General features: G+C 34.5%; 1 protein-coding gene across 1 annotated transcript in view; it reads left to right on the plus strand.

The window, feature by feature from the left end:
• Positions 1-27,477, plus strand: part of PTPRQ (protein tyrosine phosphatase receptor type Q) — a 212,543-nt gene that overhangs the window by 13,308 nt on the left and 171,758 nt on the right. The window contains exons 8-14 of the mRNA XM_031936254.1: positions 2,273-2,419; positions 8,521-8,693; positions 17,411-17,591; positions 19,004-19,165; positions 19,265-19,444; positions 20,069-20,176; positions 20,319-20,600. Coding sequence (XP_031792114.1) covers positions 2,273-2,419; positions 8,521-8,693; positions 17,411-17,591; positions 19,004-19,165; positions 19,265-19,444; positions 20,069-20,176; positions 20,319-20,600 — 1,233 coding nt within the window. The remainder of the gene's footprint in view (positions 1-2,272; positions 2,420-8,520; positions 8,694-17,410; positions 17,592-19,003; positions 19,166-19,264; positions 19,445-20,068; positions 20,177-20,318; positions 20,601-27,477) is intronic.

The following is a 27,477-nucleotide window of genomic DNA, read 5'->3' on the forward strand; positions in this document are numbered from 1 at the left end:
AGGTTCAAATATTATATCATTAGAAGTGAATTATGTAAAGTCTAAAATTCTCTCCTGATTGAGATCCCATGGTTCTATGAAAGAAGTTTAATTCTAACAATGATAAAATAACATAAAGCCACATATTATCATTTATTTGGGGCATCAAAAAAGATACAAAGTTCCAACTCATTTTATTTTGCAGTTTCTATGGTATGAATCACACGTCACCATCATGGGTAATCCTTATCTTTCATCCCTAAGTAACTTATGCTTTTAAAATTCTGAAATACTTTTACTCCCTAAAAAAAGAGAATTCCCTCCACCCACCCATCCAATACACAGAAACAGACATGGATACACAGCTACATCTTTTCTATCTGATAATATTGTTCAATAATTGGCTGAAGTACTCTTTCATTTGTGAGACTGGCTGATAAATCAAGTGAGAGGCATTTAGCAATAATTGCATTTAGCATAATGGGAGTGATCACATGCTTCCAGTATGGTGGAACATGTGGGGTAAATACCTAACTAATTAGTTTAAGAGCGAATGGGAGAAGATCACTGGAACAGTGGGTGTTAATGGAAATGAGGAAAATAAGGAAAATGTTAATGATATAAGAAAAACGTGAATTACTGGAAAGGTGTCTGTGTGGGTAGAAGGTGAGATCTTTTGCTCAAATGTAGCCATTGGTTTGAGATAAGAATACAGATAATTTGTCCATACTAACAGATGATTTGTCCATAATTTGTTCTTGTAGGCTGTAAGGCAGAGTATATGGGTATAGATGCTGGTAAATATGTAGTTGTGTTGTTGGGAGCCTGTGGCAAATGTTTTCTAATTGGTTTACTTTTTTCAATGTAGTGGGAAGCAAGACCATTAGTTGGGAGTGAAGACAGGGCAGAAAGTGTTAGAGGTCTGAGCAGAGAAGAGTAAGTGTAAAATAATCATCTAGAAGAGTAGAGTGACTGGAACATTGACTATGTAAGTTGAGTAAGATTCCAGGCACCATGTAGGGCTCATTTGAGGTTTGGCTACAAATAAAGTGATATCAATTAATGGTTTTGTGCTGTAAACCAACTCCCTTCAACAAGAGAAGGGCAAGGGAATTGGAGGCCTGTGTAAGGCAGTGATTATAATTGAAATTGACACTGAAGCTGGGTAAAGAGTGGAAATCAAGTGGTGAGGGGCCAAATAAAAGAAAACAAAAATAAAATAGGTGATTAAATCAATGGATTGTTGATTTCAGTGGATTTAAAGAATTATCAGTTCAGGATTACAGAGGAAATGTAAAGGACATAGGCAAAAGTGGTTAGAAAAAGTTGCGTGAAATTGAGATTCTTAACGATACAGAGTAATTGATGATAGTAGTGTCTAAGTTATGATCTTAAGGGAGTGGCTGAAATTCTGGAAAACTAGATTATTTAAGGAAATATCTAAGTAATTTAAGGATTATCTCTCAGGATATTAAAATCAGCACAAATTAAGATGGTAGCCTTGAACCAAAACTGGATCATGAAAGTAAATAAGAGTAAATGACCCTCAGGTTAGTAGATTATGACAACTGTGAGGGCTAGTGGATGTCACTGGTAATATAGTATTTAAAGCTGTGGGCTTTTATAAAGAGAGAGAGAGGATAGTGAATAAAGTGGAGCAATGAGGAACAAGAACAACACCTACACCTAAAGGCCTGGTTACTTGAGAGCTGTGGGGCGAAAACAGACTGCCACCATTTGGACTGGCTGCAGGGGAACAAAAGCAGTGTTCTTAGGAAAAAGCCAGTTTGTAGTTAGAACAAGAAGGTAAAGGAAACATTTAAAGCAAAGTCAAAGATTTAAAGAATGGTGCTGACAGACTAAGGAATTTTGTTCAGAAGCAAACTAGAAATATTTTCTAAATATATCCTCTTATAGAAGATAATGAAATTATTTAGCATTTTAATTGAATAAATTTGAGTATAAAATCTGGTCACTTTTTGAATTGATAAAATTTGGTGCTTCCCTTTTCAATATGTCAAAAATAACCTTGTAATTCAAAAGGGCTTTATGATTTAATAAAAGTAATTTTAAGCACTGGAACATTTTCATGTTCTTTCATTTATTTTTGTTAAATTGATATCAATGTACTACTAAGCCACATGTTTAAAATATATCCAGTTTTGATATTATAATAACAAATTTTAGTGCATAGGTTAACACTTGAATTGTTGTCCTTGGCTCTGTACTTAAATGTGAACATGATTGCATGCTTGATAAAAAATAATCCATGGCTGTCTTCCACTTTTTGCAGGTCGCATTTTGGATAACAGCACGAAAGACCTTAAGTTTGCATTCACTAACCTAACACCATTTACAATGTATGATGTTTATGTTGCGGCTGAAACCAATGCAGGGACTGGGCCCAAGTCAAATCTTTCAGTATTCACTCCACCAGATGGTAAGAACAGGGAATGAGTGAGATATTTTTGGTATGCTTATGAACTTCATGAATTGGTAAAACATGATATTAGAAGCAATTTGTTTTATATTTACTTAAATCATATTTTTCCTTATTAAATTACTACCTAATTCATTCTGAACGTGTGTTCTCCAGAACATTAAACTCATAGTGTGCTTCATAATAAAAGGAACCCAAGATCAGGTAAGGTTAGGAAATACCATACATAGTATTGGCCAGTTAGAGATTCACAATAAAATTTAGCAAAACCTCAAGAAGTCATAAGGTAAACAAACACATTTAGTATGGTTTAACTACATTTTTAAATGTGGAATCTATTTTTTCTCACAGAGCTGGTGTTTAGAGGAATTCCTATATTCCCAATTCTTTCAACAAAATATGTTTATAATCAAAACGGGATTCTAAGCAAGTAAAGATTCTGAGTGGATGCATGATACAGATTTACCAGCATTTACTGAAATTACAAAAAGAGTATTTTTTCTCAAGAAACTTCCTTATAAGTATTCATTAAACATCATTGTTTTAGGTGAACTATACTTTAAAAAAATTGTTTCCATACTATTTCACAACATACCTTGCTGGCCCACACTGAACTTGCTAAATGCCTTCATTTCTATTTAGGGATTGTAATTATGGAGAAAAATAACAGTAACTTCTTATAACACATTAACACTTGGAAAAGTTTCCAGACTTTGTTTATGTGGAAGCTAACAGACAGTAACTTATAAATGAAACGTACACATGTACACACACACACACACACACACACACACACACACACAGGTCATACATTCATCATTCAAGCATTTGACCATTAGAGGGCAGTAACTATTAGGAAATGTACTTCTCCCCTTTAAAGAAATAATCATTGATATTTTGTTGAAAGAACATAAAAGTTATGTTTTATCTATTTCAGATGAAAATTCTGACATATATATATAGTTTTAGTATACATATAAGAAAGTTATACATACTCATAAGGAAAATGTTATTTTTTTGTATTAAAATTTTACCATTGTGTTTCTATCAGAAGAATCTTAGCATTGTGTAGCTTCTCCCTTAAATCTTAAGTTTTCCTTCATCTCCACCTAAAAGCTGCTCTTAAGCATTTCCTAGGAAGCTAGACAGATTTACAGACACGATCAAATAAAGCAGAGCCCTTGATTTTGGTCTTAATAGAGTTTTCTCAACCAACTCAATGTACCCACTGATTTCTATTCTTGTTATACAATTAAGTAAATCCTGAACTATTGTCTTCTTTCAAGACCAGCTGATTTTGGTGCTTCCAAACAGAATCCACAACTCAATAAACGTATTTTTATTGTCATCATTCTTGGACTATAGCATTTGATAAAAATGGGGAAATAGATAATGCATACACAGTGCACAATGCCATGTTATTTGTCTTAGATTATTTTAAAATTTACTTGCCTTAATTTCTACATTTTTTATCCAGAAAAGAAGTAGAATCTTAAGGTCATCGTTCAGTATATTTCACAAGGCCTGTTTTTCACACCAAATCATTTTAAGTCGATGACTCCATTCACCTGTATAAAAAGCAATTTGTCCTGTGTTTCATTCTGTTATCTTCCTGAGTCACTCCACCTGTAGACCACACACTGGTGGGTCTTAGAGGGGCCTCCTGGCAACTGGTGGGCTCCACCAAAGGCAGGGTTGGCATGGTTCTTATATCCTCATGCCAGCCTTCATCCATGGAGTTCTCTGGGGATAGTTCAGCCTCGGGAGCTGCTTCAATGGAATACTCTGGCAAATGCAGTAAATGTAGCTTTCTACTTCTGACACCACTAATTAATCCTGGTTCCAGTATTTAAAACTTTGAAATAAACGGATCTCTAAACTATATGAGAACAATGTGATAACTCATTAGAACTACCTACTTTCAATTTAAAAATGATTTCTTAATTTTATATTATCCTTTTCATTAATACAACAGGGTTTTTAGTATTCTAATTAAAGTTACTTAATTTATTTTCTTCTCCATATTTAAACCAGTCTATCATCTATTTAAAAAATAATTAGGACTAGCTTGCTTCTTTTAAATTACCTTTTAAAACAATTGGTGCTCTTATAAATACTCATAGAAAAATGTTGCATTGACCTCTTATAGAGAATGTTATGTGCTATTACATTACAGTGGAGTTAATTTCATTACCCCGGGGATGTTATGGTCCATAGTCTACTTTGAAAGAAAATCAGCATCCTATTATTTTAGCAGTTCTCTTATATATTTCCTAAGCCTTCTATATGTCTCTTAATATTTTGATGAGTAGATTTCTACATAGCCATGAAAATAAATGATTTTGGAAAAAAAAAAAATCTCCAAAGCTATAAAATGTCATAGAGTTGCCTGTTCCAAAATCAGATAATGCTGACAAATGTAACATAGGCAACAACATTCTTCTAACTTGTGTGAGGGGTAAAAAAAATAAGCAAACTGTGATGCTTCAATATTGTCTAATAACTTTTCTGTCAGGGTAGTTTAGCATGATCATTTCTTAAAAGCAGACAAATTTCTGAGATTCTTGTTTACTCCCTCTTAAATAGACTATGGCAGTGTAGACATTTGTCCTCAGTGATTTAAACTTGTTACTTTCTGCAAAGACTAGTAAAATCTTTGTAGGAAAATAACTGAGAGCCTGCCAACTTTGTGTTTTCAGGATTTGCAGTGGCTTTAATTTTGCTACTTGTTTTTCAAAATACACTTGTAAAGAAAGTTTAATTTGCTAGATAATGGCAAAAATGATCTTAATGTATTTTCTTTTACCTCAATGCTATTTGTCTCTGTTTCATTTCTTCTCATAGTTTTTCATTTGAACACCTCAAATCATTTGGAATTTGTTTTAATAAATCATATATTACTGTGTTTCTAATGTATTAGTAAAATTTATAAATATATTAACTCGAGAATGATTCTTAGGTAGTCCATGTATATAACGCCTTCAAAATTAAAATTATTTTGCCCTTACCTAGAAAATTCATCATTGAGCAGCGTTAATTTTGAAGTTGGAAACAACTGGTATTAGGGTAAAGAAAATATAGGATTTTTTGGTCAGATGTCTAACTTATTTCTCATTTATTTGTAAAATTTGTAAATATATTGACTTGAGTATGGCTTGTAGGTATTTCCTGTGGATACCACCTTCAAAACTGATGCTGAACCATGAATAATTGCCTTGCGTGTTTGATTATCTTTAGTTAATTTTGTATCAATATTAAAGTCTTCTCTAGTTTCCTCATAAGAATTTGTGGTCTAACAGATCAAGTATCTTTTTAAAGACAAGATACTATGCTGTCTATTCCATTTCCTTTATCCCCTAAGCTTAAATAGGAAAAAAAAGATAAGTTTATAGTCATTATTTTTATGCAAGTTTGAGGTATATTTTAAGGTAATATAGAACCACTTAATCTTTACTTGGATTGTAATTTTTGCCATTAAGTATCATGGGGCAATACTTACTAAGAAAGTAAGTATTTAATATATGGAATATATAGAAATATATATTCTAATTAAAAGATAAATAGTGTCTGCTACTACTCTTGGGTTTCACTAGCAAAATAAGAGACAGTAAAATATATATATTTTTCTGCTGTCCTGCATAATATTTGATATCTAACACATTAGTGTGTTGCAGTGACTTGAACTGATCATTTCACTTATTTTTCAATAGTCAGGGTTTAGTTGCCTGATTAATATGATCAATATAGTCATTAGCTGGTTTTTTTTTCAGTTGAGATTCTACATCAGTTCAAAATAAATAGAAAAAATGCCAGATCTCTTCTGTGCCTTAAGTTATGCAATACTGGCTATTGTTTTGTCTACATAAAAACTGCAAAATAAAATTTTAAAGAAAGATGGAATGAGAGCTTTGCTGTCTAAATAGCCATGTTATTTTACACCACACAATTATTTGGAAAGTTTCTCCACCCTTGAAAAATGCATATTGGTAAATTGCATGTTGGTAAATACGATGATACAAACATGAGCTCTAGGTACAATATATTTTAGTGAAATAAAACTCATACTAGAGGTAACTTGTGCAAAGGGCTTTATCTGTCTTATTCTTTCCTCTGTGCTCAAGTGCCTAGAGCAGTGATCCTATGATCAATGCTCAGTGTGTTGAATGACGAATGAGTGGCCCAGCGATTGTCACAATATCTAGGGAGTCTTTACTGGTTACTTCATGAAGACAAAGGAAAAAACTCAATCTAAGGGGTGAAAACTTTGTATAGTTATAGTTACTATAAAGCCAACTTAAGCATAATTATATGTCCTCATTATAAATAACATATATGGGAGTTGTAAAATTATTTTTCAATTCCTTTCTGTTGTCTTAAAAAGACAGTCATTTTTCCTTTATTCCCTTTTAAGGCGGTCATTTTTCCTTTATTCCCTTTTAAGACTATATGCCTGTGTTCTAACTAGAATTTGCTAAACCTGTACCACTGCCAGATAACTTGGGGAAATTAATTTAAAGTGTAACAACAATCTGATCATAAAGGATCATAATTTTATGTCATTTTTTCTTTCTTAAAAGTTTTAGAAATTTGAGAAATTTTCTTGAATTCTGTTCCTTATAGTAACCTGTATAGTAATAGGAAAGCTATAATGACACCCACTTTATGGATAAGGAAAGTAGAGGTTGGAGGGATGAATGAGCTATTCATAATCACAAGTTGAACTGTAAATAAAAATGGTCAAAAGCCAGGGATGTTTATTTTTTGCCCATTATTCCTGTGAAACTGGGAAGTTCCCTAGATGTCACTCTTGGTGACTTTACAACTAGAATTTGCTTTAAGTTCTTTTTATTGCATTTTATTTTAAACCAATTATTGGTTTGTTCCTATTTTTCTTTACTATTGCAATGAATAAGGGCCCCTGAAATTTGAAAATAACATGATTATTTTTAAAATATCAGAAAAAATCAATCAACTCTTCAAACAATTTCATGTAATAAATTAAAACGCAGTCTAATTTAACTTACCAACTATATTTCATTGCATTCAGAGTCTTCTGAATATTATTTTTCAATCTGTTGTTATAATTTTTATGAAACCATGAAGATTTCAACTGGGCATTAATCATCTCCAAATAGGCAGATTCTCAAGAAAATTATTTTCATTAATTAATTTGTTTCAGACAAATGTTATGACTTTTATTTTGGAAAATTATTCTGTTATTCTGCTCCTTACTTACATTTCAAGAACAATATTTAGAAATTTAGTTTTAAATATCCATGTATTTAAAGACATTTAATTAAAAAAATTTATTATACTTTAAGTTCTGGGGTACATGTGCAGAATGTGTAGGTTTGTTACATAGGTATACATGTGCCATGGTGGTTTGCTGCACCTGTCAACCCGTCATCTACATTAGGTATTTCTCCTAATGCTCTTCCTCCCCTACGCCCCCCACCCACCAACAGAACCCAGTGTGTGATGTTCCCCTCCCTGTGTCCATGTGTTCTCATTGTTCAGCTCCCTCTTATGAGTGAGAACATGTGGTGTTTGGTTTTTTGTTCTTGTGTTAGTTTGCTGAGAATGATGGTTTCCAGCTTCATCCATGTCTCTGCAAAGGATGTGAACTCATCCTTTTTTAAAGACATATTTAATTTTTAACAAAATAAATTGTTTTTGTCTATTTATTTATTTATTTTGACGGAGTCTTTCTCTTTCTCCCAGGCTGGAGTGCAGTGGTGTGATCTCCACTCACTGCAACCTCTGCCTCTTGGGTTCAAGAAATTCTCCTGCCTCAGCCTCCCGAGTAGCTGGGAATACAGGCACGCACCACCATGCCTGGCTAATTTTTGTATTTTTTAGTACAGATGAGGTTTCACCATGTTGGTCAGGCTGGTCTTGAACTCCTGATCTCAGGTAATTGGCCTCCCTTGGCCTCCCAAATTGCCGGGATTACAGGCGTGAGCCACCGCACCCAACCTTGTCTATTTTCTAATAGAAGTGTTTCTGTATCTTAAATTGTGAGCTAAGAATGTAGGGACTTTTTTCACTTGAAAATATATTTTTAAATTCCCCCTTTTTTCTTTTCTTTCCTTCTTTCTTAGTTCCAGGGGCAGTGTTTGATTTACAACTTGCAGAGGTAGAAGCCACGCAAGTAAGAATTACTTGGAAGAAACCACGACAACCAAATGGAATTATTAACCAATACCGAGTGAAAGTGCTAGTTCCAGAAACAGGAATAATTTTGGAAAATACTTTGCTCAGAGGAAATAATGAGGTATTGCATTTTTATTTCACTTATTGGAGAGCCCTTTCTACTTGGTTCTGGCTCTGATAGCTTGGAAGATTTGCTAGCACCCACACATAAAATATGTGACAACTTACTAGTACAAAGTAAAGTAAATTTGGGGCATGTTGATAATCTAGTTAGATCATATTTCATTTTAGGTCATATATTATTAGTTAAGTGCTATTATTCATTTTCATCATATGAAAAATGTTAATTGAGCAATTAAACAGGACTAAAGGTATTTTCATAAGTTAATATTATTATTCTAAATTAGTTAATGAATTGTTTGGAAACTCCTGTTATGATTTAGGTACTCCTTTAAAGGCTGTGCTTCCAATTTGGAGCAGTTGCCAGTGAAGGGCACAGTAATTTTAGTAGCTGCTGTTGACAAATGATTCTGTTCTCTTTGGTCTTGGGAAGCTAAATTTCTCAGAGTTGCCTCTTTTTTTCTAAAAAAAATTACATTTGATTAAGAAATCACATTACTAAATAAAAGAAATTTAAGTCATTTCCTAGATTTTAAATAAGAGGACCAGGATCTTTAGGCAATGTGTTTGCTTCTATTCACACTGGAAGTCTTATTTTTTTCCTTTTGTTTCTGTTAGGAAGTATAGGCAACACTGATTTTTCTTTTCACTGTCTTTGTTCACCTCACCTCACCAACTGTTCACCTATGAGACCCTTTCAGCCTCCAGGCTAGTCATGTCCAGATACTGGTTGCTCCCTGGGGCACTCAAAGAATAAACATTCTTAGGACCAGTGCAGCAATCGCTGGGCCTTAAAAACAAACATGATAGTTATTCAGCACCTGGCATCTGCTGTTTTGTTTCAGAGTTGCTGCTGCTTCTACCTGTGCTGTTATTTTTCCCCATACGTGCTTTCATTCTATTTCTAGTCCCAGGCTTCCTCTATTTCTGGCACTTACCTGTATGTGACAGTTGACCTTACCATGTGCTCAATGCATTCTGGCCACCCAGGACTTACCACTCCAAGTTGCTCACCATCTTCAACGCAGGGTTAAATTTTAATCCTATGTTGATTCCTTTCCTCTGTGCAAAAGATGTTGAATTATGCTTTCTGTGATACTCTAGTTGACAACTCAGACAAAGGGCAAAAGCTTAACCCTTTGCTCCTGCTGAGAAAGTCTTAAATTAGATACTGATCTTTCTTAGTACTAGATGACAGGTTTCCCACTTCTGCTAATGACATCTATTGAATGGGCGGCCACACCTGTTTTTCTATTAGGCTAAGGGGTTCTAGAAAGGCTTTTTTTTTTTTTTTTTTTTTTTTTTTTTTTTTTTTTTGTGATTCTGTCTCTATTTGGTCTGCAATTCTCGTCTCATAGTAGAGAGCACATGAGCTTTGGAGACATACAAATTTGGATTTGAGTTATGATTTTATCTCTCACTGGGCTATATAGCAAGTGGTTAAGAGTGTAAGCCAGGTTTAAACTCTAGTTCTGCCATTACTAACTGTTTAACCCTGGGAAAGTTGGCCTGAGCTCTCTGAACATCAGTTTCTTCTTCTATAAGATAGTGATTATAAGTCCCTATAACAAAGGATTAATAATGAGGATTTAACAGGTTCATGTGTGTAAAGAGCTTAGAACTGTACCTGGCATATAGTAAGTGCTGTGCTAATTAATTGTGACCTATTGTGATCATTAATCTTGGCATAGGATCATCCACTTTAGTTGCTTCCCAATATTACTTCCCTTATCCTCTCTCAATGAAAGGAGACATTATACTTCTCTTTATTTCTCTGATTATATCTTTCTTTATTCGATCAGACTCATTTCTGATATTTCTACTTCCTCGTGTAACTGGTGCTTGGGTTTACCTTTCAGGAGATTGATGTGGGGAGACAGATATGACAGAAGCTTTAAATCCAAATGGCTCTGGGTTCTTGGCCTGGCTCTGCCATGTTCTAGGCCTATGTCCTTGGACAAATCAACTTTTGGAGACTTGATGCCTTCATTTTTATAAAAGGGCTTATATAGCCACCTTACAGCGTTGGGAGTAAATGACATAAGAAATACAACTTGTGGCTTAGTGTGTTCTTCATTTGTTATTCCTTTCTTTGACCTTGGTACCTCCCTCAGGATAAGGACTCTCTCTTCTCATTTCTATTATCTTCTGAAAAAGTAGCCTCATTCTGCAACTCAAGAACTCTTTAAATCCTTGAAGTCTTATTAGAAGTCACCAGTGACCTCCGCAGTGTCCAATACAAGGATTAAATATTTTTAACCACCCTTGTGTTCTTATCTCCTTCAAAATTCATCCTTCTGTCCCCCCACTTTTCAGCTTTCAGCACTATTTGTTCCTTAATATTTTCTGCACTTTTATATACTGTGACATTGTAATCCTTTGGCTTTGCACAATTAAAAATGAAGATAGTTCAAAAAGTTAACTCTTTTCTAACATTTTAGTAAAGATGTTCCACAGAGCTTTGGTTTCAGCCATCTCATAACATTTTCTTTTGATGACCTAACAGTTTCAATCACTGCTTCCTATTTGTCTAACTCTTACGCCTTGCTTTCTACTCTGATCCTTCTCTCTGACACTCTGGATTCCTAATTGCAGCCTTTTGTGGGAAGGTTCTGCCAGGGCTCATTACATCTAAATTAATTTCTCCCCATAAAACGAAACAGGAATCTTATTTGAGATAATAGGGCCTGGTTCATGATGGGAAGGAAGATGTGACATGGGGGATAGGACAGAGATATTGGGACAGAGACAGTGACCTGTGCAGGTTCCCACAGGACACCCATAAGGTCTGTCCAGGCAATTACTAGTTGCAGTGTGTCAAGAATAAGGCCTAAAGAGGGGCTGACTTGAAGCCTTGGTAACTGGGTTTAGAATTTTCTAATCCCTCTGACTGTACGTAACACAGATCTCAGACCTGAAGGTCATTGTCTAAGAAACCATGGTACAGAAGACTTTGAGAGTGAGCATTTATGGTGTTTATATACGTCTGATATTTGTCTTTTTGGATAATGGAACCGTTATTCTCTGTCATGAAGGCTTGAAACCTTGGAGTCACTTCTGACTTAGATCCTACTTAGCATTCAATAGCCACTTAATATTAAGATCAGTTATTTATATGTCCAGAATGTGACCTGCATTTGTCTTTATTTTATTTCTGTATCTCCCACTTCAGCTCAGGATTGCATAGTCCCTTGCCTGGACTACTGTTATCTCACTTTATTAGTTTTCCATTGTTCCATAACAATTTTCCACAAACTTAGCAGCTTAAAACAATTCATACTTATAATCACACAGTTTCTTTGGGTCAGATATATAGTTACAGCTTAGATTGGTTCTCCTCTTAGTGTCTCATAAGGCTGCAAGTAAGAAACTAGCTGAGCTGTGTTCTCATCTGGAGGCTTGACTAGGGAAGAATCCACTTGCAGCCTTATTCAGGTTTTGGCAGATTTTATTTCCTTTTGGCTTTAGAACTAAGGGCCCTGGATTCTTGCTGGCTCTTGGCTGGAGACTCCTCTTAGTGCCTTACAGTTTTTTTTTTTTCCATGTGGCCTTTTTCAACATGGCCATTTACTTCATCAAGCCAGTAAGAAGGGTCTATATAATGTGATAATGGGAGAGACATGTTATGCCCTTTGCCTTGTTCTGTTGGTTAGATACAAATCATAGGTCCCAACTCACTCAAGAAGAGGAGATTTTACAAAGCAGGAACAACAGGAGGTGGGTATAATGGGTATCTACCTGAGAGGCCATGCACTACACTCCCCTAGCCTACTATTTTATATTTCAAGCACCTATTAGAATAATCCTTCCAGATTTAAGTATATTATTTACATTATGAAAGTAACCGAATAAGAATTGAGAATAGATGACGAAAGTATATATGTATTTAAGTAACCTAACTCTTCACTATAATTGCAAAAAATCAATAGATTCTAAAATAAGTGAATGTTAACAGAGCAGTATATGCATATTATTGAGTATTTTAAAAGTAAACACCATAAGAACTGAAAACAGGAGTGGTTTAAAATATTGCTTCTGGGAAGTAAGAGGTAGGGAAGGTATAAACAGGGAATAGTCATTTTCATTATAAACCCTTCATCATCCTTTTTTTTTGTAGCCATGTACATATATCATGATTATTAAACTTAAAAATATAATATAACCCTCCTATGCTAGGCATGATTTGATCTAATTACCCTTATTGAGTTTTTTATTCCAGTGACTCCCATGATCTATTTGTTTCTGAATAAATATGGATTATTTAAATAAGCTGAAATATGTATAAGATTTTACTTTTCATATTTAAACAAATATTTGAAAATTGCATTAGCAAAATGAGTCTCAGGGTTTGAGATCTTTTATTTCAGCTTCCACACTTACATATGAATCTGATCTATAACATTCCTAATAAATGATGTGAATCCAACCTCTGCTAAAATATTTTATCAACTATTATAGGATATCTACCACTGCCAAAGTAGCTCCTATCCTATAAGCTTTGAAGTATTCTTTGTTATGGTCCCACAAGGATCTATTTCTTAAGTAATCATGGGGTTTTAGGCACTCTGTTAGACACAGGAACCCATAGATGAATGAGAAACTATGCTGTTTTTACTTTGAACTGAAATATTTGTCTTTTAATTTTCAACAGTTGGTCCTAACTCTCCTTTCTAGACCAATACAGTAGATTATAGTGGCTATGAACATGAGCTTTGGAACCAGGAAAAATGTTCCAATCCTACCTTGGCTGTCACCAGTTTTGTGACCTTGAACAGATGACTGTAAAATGGAGATAAAAATAATCTATCTCTTTGGGGGACAATAAAGCAAGTTCAAATGAGTAAAAGCGTTTAACACTCTGTAACACACAGAAGCTTAAAACGTTAGCCTTTGCAGTAACAACAATAATAAACAATGATTTAACTCTTTCTCATTGAAGATAGTGGTCAGAGTTTTCCAAAGACTTAATATCCTTAGTTTTTGTTAGTCATGGCTTCTAGGTCCCTTATATCATGGATTATATTCCTGTGCATATTTTCTAGTTTGTCAAGGATCCTCTTACTCAACTGAACACAATATTCTGTATGTAGTTTGAATGGAGCCAAATTGAGTATAATTATTTTCTCCTTCGATGTAAATTTCTTCCTTCTTTCAAAACAGTGAAATAAAAAAACGATCATTTCATTGGGAGCCTCATTTCACTGAGACTGAAGTCTTAAAAACCCTGAAGTCAGTTCCATGGACTGCTCTTTGCTTGAACTTCAGTCAGATCCCATCCAGTACTTGTTCTATTAGAAACCTGAGACATTTTTCTCCAATAGACAAATAGGTGCCTAATATTACAGACTTCTGAGATTCATATAGATGCATCTTTTCATCCAGCGTATTCCTTGAGAATATCAACGTTTGTCACTGGGGAACGTAAGAAGAAAGTCTTGTGCTAAATGCTTGGCTGGTTGCTAGGAATGAGGCTGAGGACAGAACCCAAAAGTAGTTTAGCAATGCCTTGAGATAAGTTTATTTTATTCAACATTAGGAGCATAAACATAGTCAAGACTTAAAGATTTGCTCACCTGAATAATGTGTTGAACAATACGATGTCCTTTAGAAGATTTCCAAGCATATGCTGATTAAAAAATTTTCTTTTTACCACTTCTTGATAACAGCACAAATCAGGTTATAGTGTACATTAAAATATAGAAGCATTTCTTAAGAATAAGTCAAACATTTCATTAATTCAATTCAGTAGACCTCCAGTGACCCTAAACTGATAGATATGATTTTTTAGAAAATAAAATCACATTCACTATGATAAAGATTATTACATGTAAAATCAAGTTGGTTTATTCAGGTGGATTAGGAATTTAACTCTGAAGACTCCTAATTCTTTCACATAAATTCCAAGAATTCCTGGGCAGCATATGCAAGGCCTTTCATGTTGACAAATTGTGACATTCCCTAACTCAATGGTTCTCAACCAGGGGCAATTTTGCTCTCCAAGAGACATTTGTTAATCTTTGAAGACATGTTCATTGTCACAGCTAAGGTAGGTGGGGGCCAGGGAAGCTGCTAAACATCCTACAATGTACAGGACGGCCCCCGCAACAGAAAAATATCTAATTCAGAATGTCAGTTGTAGCAGTGAGTTGGGAATTTTTAGGTGTTGCAATGGACGTTTTTCCCTCCTATTTCTCTCATTTCTACTGCTGCTTCTCTCTGCCCCTTCCCACTACTCTCTTAAATCCAAATTTTTTCCTAACATTTTTGCTTTTAATATTATTTTTTTTTATCATTAGGAAAACTTGACTAACATCTAACCTAATGTCTTTTCTTAAGAGGTGAAGTGTGAGAAATATTCGCAACAGGACACACTTAGTGATAACATTCTGGGTTATTACAAAGCCAATGTTCAAATCATTGCCCAAGTTATGGAGGGTTTTTCTAATGTCAGAATATCAGAATTTGGGAGTCATTCACATAGTCAAAAGCATTCAGGTCAACTCTCACTTTGAAATGGCAGTTTGTCAGCAGAGATGCTTAACATATGTAATTGATGGGATGCTATGCTTTAACCCTCAATAATTTGTCTGGCATGGGATAGAAAATATTGAGAGATTTAATGCAAAACCATGGTTGAGGGGGAAATTCTTTGTACTACCTCACTATAGTTCATTCTACAGTGCTTTGTATACAGTAGATTTTCAAAGGGTGACTGATTGATAGTGGAAACAGCTGTGTGGTTTGGGCATAAAGTATTGACTGCAACACCAGAGCTTCTCTGAGTTATGTGTTTGTGATTCCTGCCCTCCCTAATTTCCCCGTGGAGGCAGCGCTGAAGTGAGCTGTTGTAAGAGAGAAGACCTTTACTTTGTTCTATACAAGGACATAGGAACAAATCCATATAGAGTTCCCTATCCATAGCTCTTTATCACAACTTTTAAAAAGTAGTTTTTATGGGAAACCTGCTGCTTTTCAAGACATCACTTTTCTAGGTAGAGTTGCAACAAGATTTAGACAATTGTGTTTTGTAAATATTCGGAGGACTGAAAATTTTTTGACTCATTTCTCCATTCTTTTATCTTTCAGAAGAGTTAATATTTAAGTAACTTGCCTTTGTAGATAGTTAACTGAAATGCGATAAAATTTCTTGCTTTACTGAACTTTTTCCTGAGCACCTACTTTCTTTTTTTTGGAAACTATTAAGTGTTTTGATGTTCCTAAGGCCTAGAAAACCAGTTTTTGGCTCTCTGAGTGAAGACAACTCCAACACATGTAAGATAATTAAAAGACAGATATACCAAAACTTATAAACAACTGAAATCTATATTATGAATTAATTATTATAAACTCTGAGGGTAAAAGAGCATGGAATTGATAAGGAATAGAATACTTTTTAAAAAAAATGTGTTTTGGAGGTAACTTTTGAAGCAGAACTTTAAAAAATTAGCACAAGAGAGTAGATTTTTCAGCATATTCTTTTTTCAAAACTATTTTATTTTGGAAAATTTCAAACAGGTTTAAAAGTAGAGAAAAGAGTCTAATAAGCCTCCATATACCTGCCACCTGGATTCAGTAATCACCAATAGGCTGCCATTCTTGCCTCAGGTTTTTAAATAAATTCCAGACTTTGCATCATTTTGTTCCTATATATCTAAGCATGAATTTCTAAAAACCATGGACTTTCCACCCATAAAATAATGCCATGACCACAATGAACAAAATTATTAATACCATCCTGGTATCATTTAATACCTAGAACCCATTCAGATTTTCTGATTATCTTCACATCCTGTGTTGATTAGGTATGTTCTAATTAGACTCCAAAGAAAGTCCACACATTGTACTTGGTTAAGTCCCTTAAAGCAACATTTTCTTTAATTAATATGTAGTCTTATTTCCAAAGTCAACATTCTATACAAATATCCAGTATTATTTGGTCAAAACACCTTTTCCCCATTTTGTTTCAATCAATTATGCTAGTGGGGATGGAGAAATGAGAATCATCTTGTTAGCTAAATAAAAACCTCTACCGTATTCGTCCATAATCTGTTCCTGATGTTTTCACCTCAGTATTTGCCATTTTGGTGAACTTGACATGTGTGAATTACATTATAGGATTTAGGAACAATTGCAGTTACTTTAAATATTCCTTAAGTCCATAGTTTTGACAGGTATGCCATGAATCCTGTGTGAAAACTATTAATATTACCATGCAGTTTTATTCTGGTATGTAACTTCACTCTATTATAAACTATTATCGTTGATGTATATCAAGCAGGCATGTAGACCTCTCATGTATGGCATATACAAATGAGGACAGGTAATTAGAGAAGCAAAACACATTCTAATACATCAGTATGCCTAGAACACTTACCATTTGGGGGTGAGCAGTTACAATATCTCAGTCATGAAACCTTTGCATGAGGACATCTTATCTTACCATAAAGAAACTAACTCAAGTCAGAACAAAATCTGCTCCTTCCCAAAATACAGTATTGTTCTCTCAGGAAATACAATGGTCACAATGTGCTACAATGATGCAGAGTATTAGTAGCCAGAGAATGAAATTTTGGAATCTAAAGAAGACAGTGGTCATGAAAATATGTTATCTTTTATAACAGCATGATTCCAAAGTTATAAGTTTTTAAAACTAATACTTGATTTAAGTCATGAAGTATAACTGTCACAGTCTTTTAAAATATCTACTTTTAATTACAGTATATAAATGACCCCATGGCTCCAGAAATTGTGAACATAGTAGAGCCAATGGTAGGATTATATGAGGGTTCAGCAGAGATGTCATCTGACCTTCACTCACTTGCTACATTTATATATAACAATCATCCAGATAATAACTTTCCTGCAAGGAATAGAGCTGAAGACCAGACTTCACCAGTTGGTAGGTAGAATTTTGATTTTCTATAAAGTGCATTTAAACCACCAGTGCTAGCTAGCACAGAAATGAACCTTAGTGTAGAGTTCAGCCATATTATTAATGGTCCTTGGGCTGGAGTCAATTTTTTTTTTTAGCTGTCGGAAAACCTCATGCAATAAATGGAAATGCCACACAGGCAGAAGCTGGCCCCTCCTAACCCATTTGACCTTCTTCCTGGAGAAAGTAGCACCCTAGAGTCTCCGGCCAAGCTGCATAGACAATCAGTTATTACAGTTGCCAAAGCAGGTGTGATGGGAAGGGATTAACATATCTTCAAATCATTTACAGGCCTCACACTCCCTACAGCTTTTGACTAATAGGTTTTCAAATGTCACTAAAGGTAAATAGGTCAGAAAGTTACAACTCTAGTGCATGGTGTGATAAACAGGTGTAGGTGACCCCAACGATGTGGTGATGTCATTAGTGTATACACTTGCTCTTCAGTGTCAGTGGCTCTTACAGTTTCTAAACGGAGAATGTCATGTATGGCAAATTAAAAATACTCACCTGACATATTCTCCTTCTACCTTTTCTAAAATGTTAAATGAGAAGAATATTTTGTTTTATTACCTTTTCTCTGATTTGGTATTTGTCACATTCAAAATTAAAAATGTTATTCTATTTATGGTAGAATTAGTAAAAAAAATCACATTACATTGAATAGATATTTATATTTCACTTACTGATCCATCTTTCTTGTGCAAAGATGACTAGAGGGTAACACTGAAAATTAAGAGTCCCATGATTTCTGATGCAGATGTTCCCTTAAATACTTAAAGTTTGACCTAATTGCTACTTAAGAGTTTTAGAAGCACAAATTCTAAATAAAGCAAAAATCTAACATTTGAAATCCTTCTGGGATATTTATTTGTCAGTTATCCAAGCATGCTTGTTTTAAAGAATTATTTGGTTTACTGAATGTGTGAATGTATGGTGAAATTTGAGTCCAAATAAAACTATTTATTTAACTCTTCTATTAAAACCTGGTATTGATTTATAATATTTCAATTATATATTACTGCCTACTCTTTCTTTTCAGAAAACATTCCTAACCAGTCTTTTTAATAAAGTTATGTTTTCTTAAAAACACTAATGTCATGTTTCAGAGTAATGTGTAAAAACTAGCAAAATTATCAGCACAAAGTGTTTGTGGTTATTATTGGGAGGTACTCAGAAATTCATAGTAATATTCAATACAATCTCTAAAATTAATATTTTTATGTTTATATTATTACATATCTACTTTTAATAGAGATGTGCATGGAGAGATTAATGAATAAGGAGAAGTTAGCTTTAAGATTTTACAATCTAAGGAAAAAATAATTTTGATTGTGAAGCCAAACATCTTTTTTTCTCTTTTTACTGAATTCAAACAGTAACTACAAGGAATCAGTATATTACTGACATTGCAGCTGAACAGCTGTCTTATGTTATCAGGAGACTTGTACCTTTCACTGAGCACATGATTAGTGTATCTGCTTTCACCATCATGGGAGAAGGACCACCAACAGTTCTCAATGTTAGGACACGTGAGCAAGGTAAGGATGTATTTCCTTTGAAACAATTACCTGCAGATATTGCTGTTGTACACTGTGATACTTCTTCTTTTCATTCATATGTTCATTCTTCTTTTTAAGTGCCAAGCTCCATTAAAGTTATAAACTATAAAAATATTAGTTCTTCATCTATTTTGTTGTATTGGGATCCTCCAGAATATCCCAATGGAAAAATAACTCACTATACGATTTATGCAATGGAACTGGACACAAACAGAGCATTCCAGATAACTACTATAGATAACAGCTTTCTCATAACAGGTAGAAAACAACATTTTATTGTTGTTGTTTGTTTTACATTTCTATTCTGGTGGAAAATATGCCCATTTCCCTGTGCCTTATATACTACAGAACACATGCTATGTTAATTCATATTTTGTTGTTTTGTGTCACCATGGATATCTTTTTAAAATACCTGCATACATAACTCGGTTAAATGTGTTTTTCTTTAACTAGATTTACCCACAAAGAAGTAAAAAGCATCTGATCACAAGCCTCATAGAAATTTACTTAACTTAAGGAATACTATATTTGGTATATCAAAATAACTCATTACTGAAGACTAAAATGTATGAATGCAAAAATCAGCTGAAGTAATTCAGCTGACATGGTATTTGTGCCAAGTCAACTATACCCCCTGCAGTGTGCCAAAAAGTTACTTTTTCAACTTTAAATTATTGCCTTAATATTTTAGGAAAGAACTTGAAACTACTAACATGGAAAGGCCTATAAGCCCAAGAATTTGAGGAGACTGCAATTATTTGGAAGCTGATATAGATATCTAGTCCCCCATATAAATTATTCTTACTGGTCTTATATTAAATGACACCAATCCCAAGAATATTATTTTAAGGACATTAAACAGTTTGTCTATTGTCCTTATAGGGTTAAAGAAATACACAAAATACAAAATGAGAGTGGCAGCCTCAACCCACGTTGGAGAAAGTTCTTTGTCTGAAGAAAATGACATCTTTGTGAGAACTCCTGAAGATGGTAAGAATATCAGTTGCAGTTTTAATTGTTTTTAAAAGTGATTGTACGTGCTCACTGCCTTCACTTCATGCCACCTCTAGGATCTAAAGCAACAAGCAACAATAAAAATATAGGTACTAAAAATTTTCTTTTCTTCCCCTAGAACCAGAATCATCACCTCAAGATGTTGACGTAATTGATGTTACCGCAAATGAAATAAGGTTGAAGTGGTCACCACCTGAAAAGCCCAATGGGATCATTACTGCTTATGAAGTGCTATATAAAAATATAGACACTTCATATATGAAGAACACATCAACAACAGACATAATATTAAGGAACTTAAGACCTTACACCCTCTATAACATTTCTGTAAGGTCTTATACCAGATTTGGTCATGGCAATCAGATATCTTCTTTACTTTCTGTAAGGACTTCGGAGACTGGTGAGCTTTGTTTTGCTTTGTTTGTTTAATAATACATAGTGATATGGTAAGCATAGCTGATAGTTGCCATGTTGCTTACATTTTATGTAAGCTAAAATCCCTCATTATTTTGTTTTGTATAATCCAGAAATTAATTTTCTATTTCAGGCAAAAGTACAGGAAAAGGTTTATTGTACAAATTTTTTAAAGTCTGATTTATATAAGGGAACTACTAATCAAAATCTATGAATTTTTAAATGAAAAGACCTTAAGAAGCCAAGGATTCTTTCAATGTACCTATAAATTTTAGGTTGAATGGCTACTTGCTTTGAAATTAGGTAAAAGTGAGACATACTCATAGGAATAGATTCTTAGATTGTAATGAGACATGTATATAGATAGTGTATAGATAGATGTATATAGATGCAGAATGGGAGCACAAAAATGGCATGCCTGGAGAAGACTTATGGAGGAGACAGCATTTGGCCTGGATCTTAATGAGGGTGGTGGAATGGGCAGAAGAATGTTATAGAGCAGAGGTCCCCAACCTTTTTGGCCCTGGGGACTAGTTTCATGGAAAAACAATTTTTTCCTGGACTAGGGAGGGAAGTGAGGTTGGTTTCAGGATGATTCAAGAACAATAAATTTATTGTGCACTTTATTTCTATTATTATTACGTCATAACATAGCAAGAAATAATTATACAACTCACCATAATGTAGAATCAGTGGGAGCCCTGAGCTTGTTTTCCTGCAACTAGATGGTCCTATCTGGGGGTAATGGGAGACAGTGACAGATCATCCGGCATTAAATTCTCATAAGAAGCACACAACATAGATCCCTTGCATGGGCAATTCACAACAGGGTTTGCGTTTCTATGAAAATCTAATGTCGACACTGATCTGACAGGAGGCAGAGCTCAGGCAGTAGTTCAGGCAATAGGGAGTGGCTGTAAATACAGAAGCTTTATGACGCTCATGTGCTGTGTGGCCCAGTTCCTAACAGGCCACCGGTTGGTACTAGTCCGTGGCCCTGGGATTGGGGATCCCTGTTATAGAGGTTGCTGGGTGGGTTGGGAGAGGATATCCCTTCTAAAGGAAGTAATGCAAGCAAGGAATTACTTGTGTTTTAGTTTTGGTGAAACTAGAGGAAGACAGTTTGTCTGATAATCTTATTTTATTGTTTATATTGTGTTACAATTATGTATTGGTGGCATAACTATTAGGCCAATTCTACAATGTATTCTGAGAATTATTAACTAAATGTAAAGTTACTATTTTATTTGTACATTTTAAACAATAAATATTTACTGACTAGCTACTGGTGGGACCACATTAAATTACCATTTTTATAGGTCACAAATGACCAAATATCAGCAATTTCATGTAGTTCAGCCAGATACTATATATGAATTTCTGTCTTGACCTTGAGGATCTAGAAATCTAGTAAAGTAGCTTACTTTTGTAGAAAAGTATCCTGTTGAGATTCTTCACAGAAATGAATACAATGAGATGATACAAAAGAGCCCATAGATAATGGCAGTAGTTGAAATTGCAGGAATAAGAAGGTAATGAAAGGAGCATTTTACATTATCAAGAGCTTTGAAGTGACACTTAATTGATATTAATCCATATATTGGCATGTTTCACTGCTTTTATAAGTATTGTACCTAAAATAAGTATTTTTGAAAAAAATGTCTGCTCTTTAATGACTCAGTTTTATTTTGCAGTGGGTCAAGGAAATGAAATAAGCATATTTTTAGCACCTATTAAGGTCACGGGCCTGCTAATAGGTTTCACAGAAATTGTCTTGAAAAAATTCTAAACTAAAGCAGTACATTATTGTTATCTTCACGGAAAACCGAATCTAATGAAAAATGGAGGGTTTGAGAGGTTCATTCGTTCAAAAAATATTTATAATATACCAGGCCCTCCTGGGGATAAAGCAGTGTAGAAGAAAAGGATTTCCTTCCCTCCTTAAGGGAACTTAAGTTCCCTCCTTAAGTTAAGAGTTCCCTCCCTATTAGTTGGTGGGTGTTTAATTGCCTAATGGCACCAGCTGAAAAGTGATGAGCTGGAATTAGAGTCCAAAGCTATCTGACTGTAAAACCCATTTCCCTTTCACAGCACATACTGTTTTGGAAGTAATCAACAAAGCTGGTAAATTATAAACTATATCTAAGATCTCTCTTCATTGTTACACTGATATTTTATTGTTAGGCTTCTGGCCAGCATGGGGAAGAAAGTAATAACTTTGAAAGATTCTATTGTGATATGAAAGAATAACCATTTTTATGAATGCTTATCAAGTATTTCGTTTAAGTGGCCACAGCATCAGGAACACCTTATTTTAATGATGAATTATAAAGCAATTTTTTTTGTTTTCTGATTATTACATGCACATAATCTTTTAGTATTGAAAATGTAATTTTATTTTCTGTTTTATTTCTGTTTGTATGAGTTTAATTTGAAGACAGGGACAATAAACTTTAAGTGAATACAAATTTTGAGATTTAGTTTAAAATGAGAATTTTCATTTTGGAAAGTATCTTAGAAAACATGCAGAACCCTTTATTTTTTAGGTAAGGAGACCTAGAACAATTTGGGTAAAAGGACTCATAAGTTATAGTACTTGGGGCTTGACTATAGGCCTCCTGACCCCCATTACAGGCCTCACTTAATAGAATCCGGAGATGGCTAAAAAAATAAAGAGAAGGGGAAACCAATGTATCCCATGGCTCCCTAGCCAGGCCTAGCAGTTAAGAGTACAGGTTTTAATGCCCATCTTCCTGATATCTGGCTCTCTGTCCTAAGTTAGGGTAGTCTCAAGGTCTGTGCATTTTCCACCTGGATGAAAATGGAAGACAATGGAATATACATTAGTGACTTTTCCTAGATTATGTTTGTTGCTATTAAATCACCCACTTTAGCTCCTTTGGCAAAAGAGGAAGCTAGAATGCTAAATAGGGTCTCAAATGTCATTTGAAGCAGGATGAGCTCAAGAGCAACTATTTTTCTGTGTTTAGGCTCAAAATAATCTTATTAAATACAGTAATTATACCTTCTATTCATGTAAAAAATATGGGCCCACTCTTCAATATTGTTTCATGAGAAACTGAGTGATGTGTTAACTCAGTGATGTGTTAATATTACTAATTAAAAATAGGAGTAAATTATTTGGTTAAACGTCTTATCTTTTTAAGAGAAATAGAGTTTACTGATGCTTGGAAGTAAAACACCCTTATGTTCAAGCAGGAAAAATCAATACAAGATTGATTTTGTGTGTGTGTGTGTGTTTTAATCATAGACTGTGCAGTTTTCCAACAAGCTTAAGATTAGCTTTTATATTATCATAGGCTGTAACAATCATAAATACAACTTTGAGAAGTTCCCATACAAATTACTCTTTTGATGATCTATACATATTCCCTTTCCTTTTTAAGACATAACCGTCTTTACAGTAAGCCTTTAACAAAACACCTTGTCTGATTCTCTGCAACAACCGTAAGTGGATAATAATTTAGATGTTGACCAAAATTTTGTGTAGAACCCCATAAATTTATTTGTATTAATTAATTACATTTTAAAATTTGTCTGCATACATTAAAGCTATATGTGCCAAACAAGTCTTTTTGGCAGATTCAAGGTAACTTCCCATTTTTTACTATCATCATGGACTATGTATTTTTTTGTTTTGGAATTTTAATAGGTTCAGCTTATTCCAATTGATTATAATCATTCTTTTGTATTCATCAGTTATGTACTTTATAAAATATTTCTACAACTGGTGGACACTGTGCTATTTCAGAAAATTCTAAGTGTGTCATCACTCTTCAAAATCAGTAAGTCATTGAGTCTGTCTTGCTTTATCTACCTGACTATCCAGCACTAGTTATTCCCTAAGGGTCAATGAATAAAAATGCAAAAGAGATCAGCTTTGGGTCAGGAATGCATATTTACACACTGACTACTGGTGGTAGGCAGACAACTGTGGAGGGAAAACTTAAATCTAATGCGAAATTTTCAAAATTGGAAGTTACACTGAGCTATAAAATTCAAGCATAGCATCACAAATTCCCTTTTTGTAATTAAAGAGTTTTTCAACCCAATCTTGTATCTGTTCCTTACCTGTGAGTTTCTCTCTTATTTTTAATATATTCTGTATCATATTACATACATTTATTCATTCACTGAACAGCTTTTATGGATTCCATATTATGTTCTACCACTGTACTAGTGTAGCTGTAGCAGTGAACAAGACACGATCTGTCTCTACCTTTCTGAAACTTGACACTAGACAATTAGAAAATTAGAAATTAGAAAACAAATCAGTAAACAAATTTGTGATTTTTAGTAGTTGTAAGTTTTGCTAAGTGAAAAATATCAAGGATAGAAGAGAGAAAGAGTAGTGAGTGGGCTATTTGAGATGGAGGACTGAGGAAAGGCCACACTGAGAGATTATATTCGCCCAGTGATATTAATGAGGTACAGGATTAAATAAGACAATGATAAGGATGAAAAGTGTTCCAGAAGAAGAATAGCAATTGCCACCTTCTTGTAGAGGAAAAAAACTGTGGAGTTGGGGCAGAGCAGGGCATTTCTGTCACTTGAACAGTGTGAGTTGGGATAGAGAATTCACAGATGAGGCGAGAGGCAGAGGTGGATCATGAGATTCTTGGATGCCACTGTAGGAACTTTGCAGTTTAATTTTAATGAGGAGCTTTTGAATAATTATGAAATAGGAACATTATATGGTTTACAGTGTTCACAGATTGCTGCAGAATATGCTGGATGTTGAAGTAAAGAGAAAAATCAAGATAAACTACTAGATTGTTGGTCTGAGTATCTGGATGAGTGGTAGTGCCATTTACTTAGACGGGGAAGTCCAGGGAAGAGGTCAATACGGAGAACATCCAGGAGTTCTGTTTGGAACATGTTTGAAATATCCAAGTGCCATTATGAAGGGAGTTAGATAAATAAGTTTAAAGCTCAGGGAAAAGATCCAGAGCTGCATATATAATTTGGAGCCTCACCGTATCTTTGATATTCAATCAAAGGATGAGGATAAAGTCACATCACTGGACAATAGGGGGAGATATTAAGAAACTTACAGCTATGTCGTGGGTAATATGACACATAGACTTTGACAAGAAGAAGAGCTAACTAAGGACAAAGCAGAAGTCACTGGATGTAGAAGGAAAACCAGAAGAAGATAGTGTCTTCAAAGCCAAGTGAATAAAGATTTTCAAGTAGAAGGAGTTTATTCCCTATGTCAAATCCTGCTGACAAGTAAAGTAAGATGGGGCATACAATTGATTAGTGCTCTGGCAAGAATGGAGGTTATTGGTGACTTCACAGGAGTAGTTTTTACAGGAAAAAAATGGAGAAAAACAAAGTGAGATTAACAGAGTATGATAGGCAAAAAAAAAAAAAAAAAAATGTAGAAAACGAGGAATGGCAAATTTTGAGAAATTTTGATATGAAGTGGAGAGTGGACTTGAGTAATAGCTGAAGGAGCAGGTGCAATCAAAAGAAGACTTTTTAAACACCAGAATGTATATTACAGTGTATGTGTGTTCACATGTATCTCTGACTAACTTCAAGTGTAAAGTCTCTGAATAGACAGAAGGAATGAAATCTAGTGCAGACGTGGAGGGATAGAGCTTGGAAAGGAGGAAAGAGGGAAGGCAGTTAAGGGAAAATTTGAAGTCGGATGATAATGTAGCTCTCTTCTCAGTGTTTTTATTTTTGTAATGGAATGAGAAGCAAGTTTATTAGCTTCAAATAAAGAGAGGGAGGGCATATCAGAGGTTTGTCAAGAGAGAATATGGTGAAAACATACTTTAAAGAGTGGGAGACTGAATTAACTAAAACAAAAACATTAGCTATCAGGAAATGAAAAGGATCCATTTGAGATTTGGGATTATAAATTTAAGTGGAACTAGTCAGCATAGAATGGTGTTTTACTCAGTAAAATACCATTTAATAGCTGAAAAAAATACAATTTTCAGCTATTACATGGGGCATGTGAAACTAGCAGAGTTTTGTTTAATTCCAATTATAATTTGCCAGGAAAGTAAAATAAAAACAGAAGGAAGTGATGGATATAGCTAGGAAGTGATTACAGTGACTATGGACTCTAGCCTGAGCATGTAGGGAAATGAAGACATAACAGAGGTAATGCACAGTAAAGATTTGATGAGGGTCAGAGAACTGTTGGATTCAAAGTACAAGAGTCAGTAAGCTGGAAAGATAGGAGTCAGTTGTCAAAGAGAGGAATATTGGCAGTTATTGTTAATGACAAAGTCTTACGTGTTTCCATGAAAGCCAGTGAAGTGTGGTGGGGTAAACTAAGGTGGGGGAAAAGATTATTGGAATTATAGAGATAAAGAAATGCAGAGTCCAGGGTACTGGATAGATCATTTGCATGGATGTTGACGTCTCTGAGTAGTAGGGAAGAAGTCAGTCATCAAAGTGTAGCATCTTTGAGATGTTCAGAGAAGTGACAGAGGTATTACCAGTTGTCTGCCTTAAAGAGGGGTAGCATGTGATGGTATCTAACAGAATGGAGCTTCAAAGGATCTGTGGTTCTTCAGGAAGAAAAAAGGAACAATAAATGCAACTACCCAACTCCTACACCCTGTGGTTAGTGGCACTCTGGGAGAAAAACAAACATGATACTAAGAGGGCTAAACTGTAGTGGTATTTCTCAGCAGGTCCAAGATTTCACTTAGAGCCAAAAGTTAAGAAAGCATTCAGGGTAGATGTTGAGGATTTTTCTCAATTTAATATGTTGGCCTGGGAAAACACTAGAGAACATTTAACGTGTTTAGGATAGAAAGGATAGTGGAATTATATTGCTACATCAAACTATGCATTGAATTGCAATCCTCTCAAAG

Source organism: Piliocolobus tephrosceles, chromosome 10 (genome assembly GCF_002776525.5).
Source record: "Piliocolobus tephrosceles isolate RC106 chromosome 10, ASM277652v3, whole genome shotgun sequence".
NCBI classification, from domain to species: domain Eukaryota; kingdom Metazoa; phylum Chordata; class Mammalia; order Primates; family Cercopithecidae; genus Piliocolobus; species Piliocolobus tephrosceles.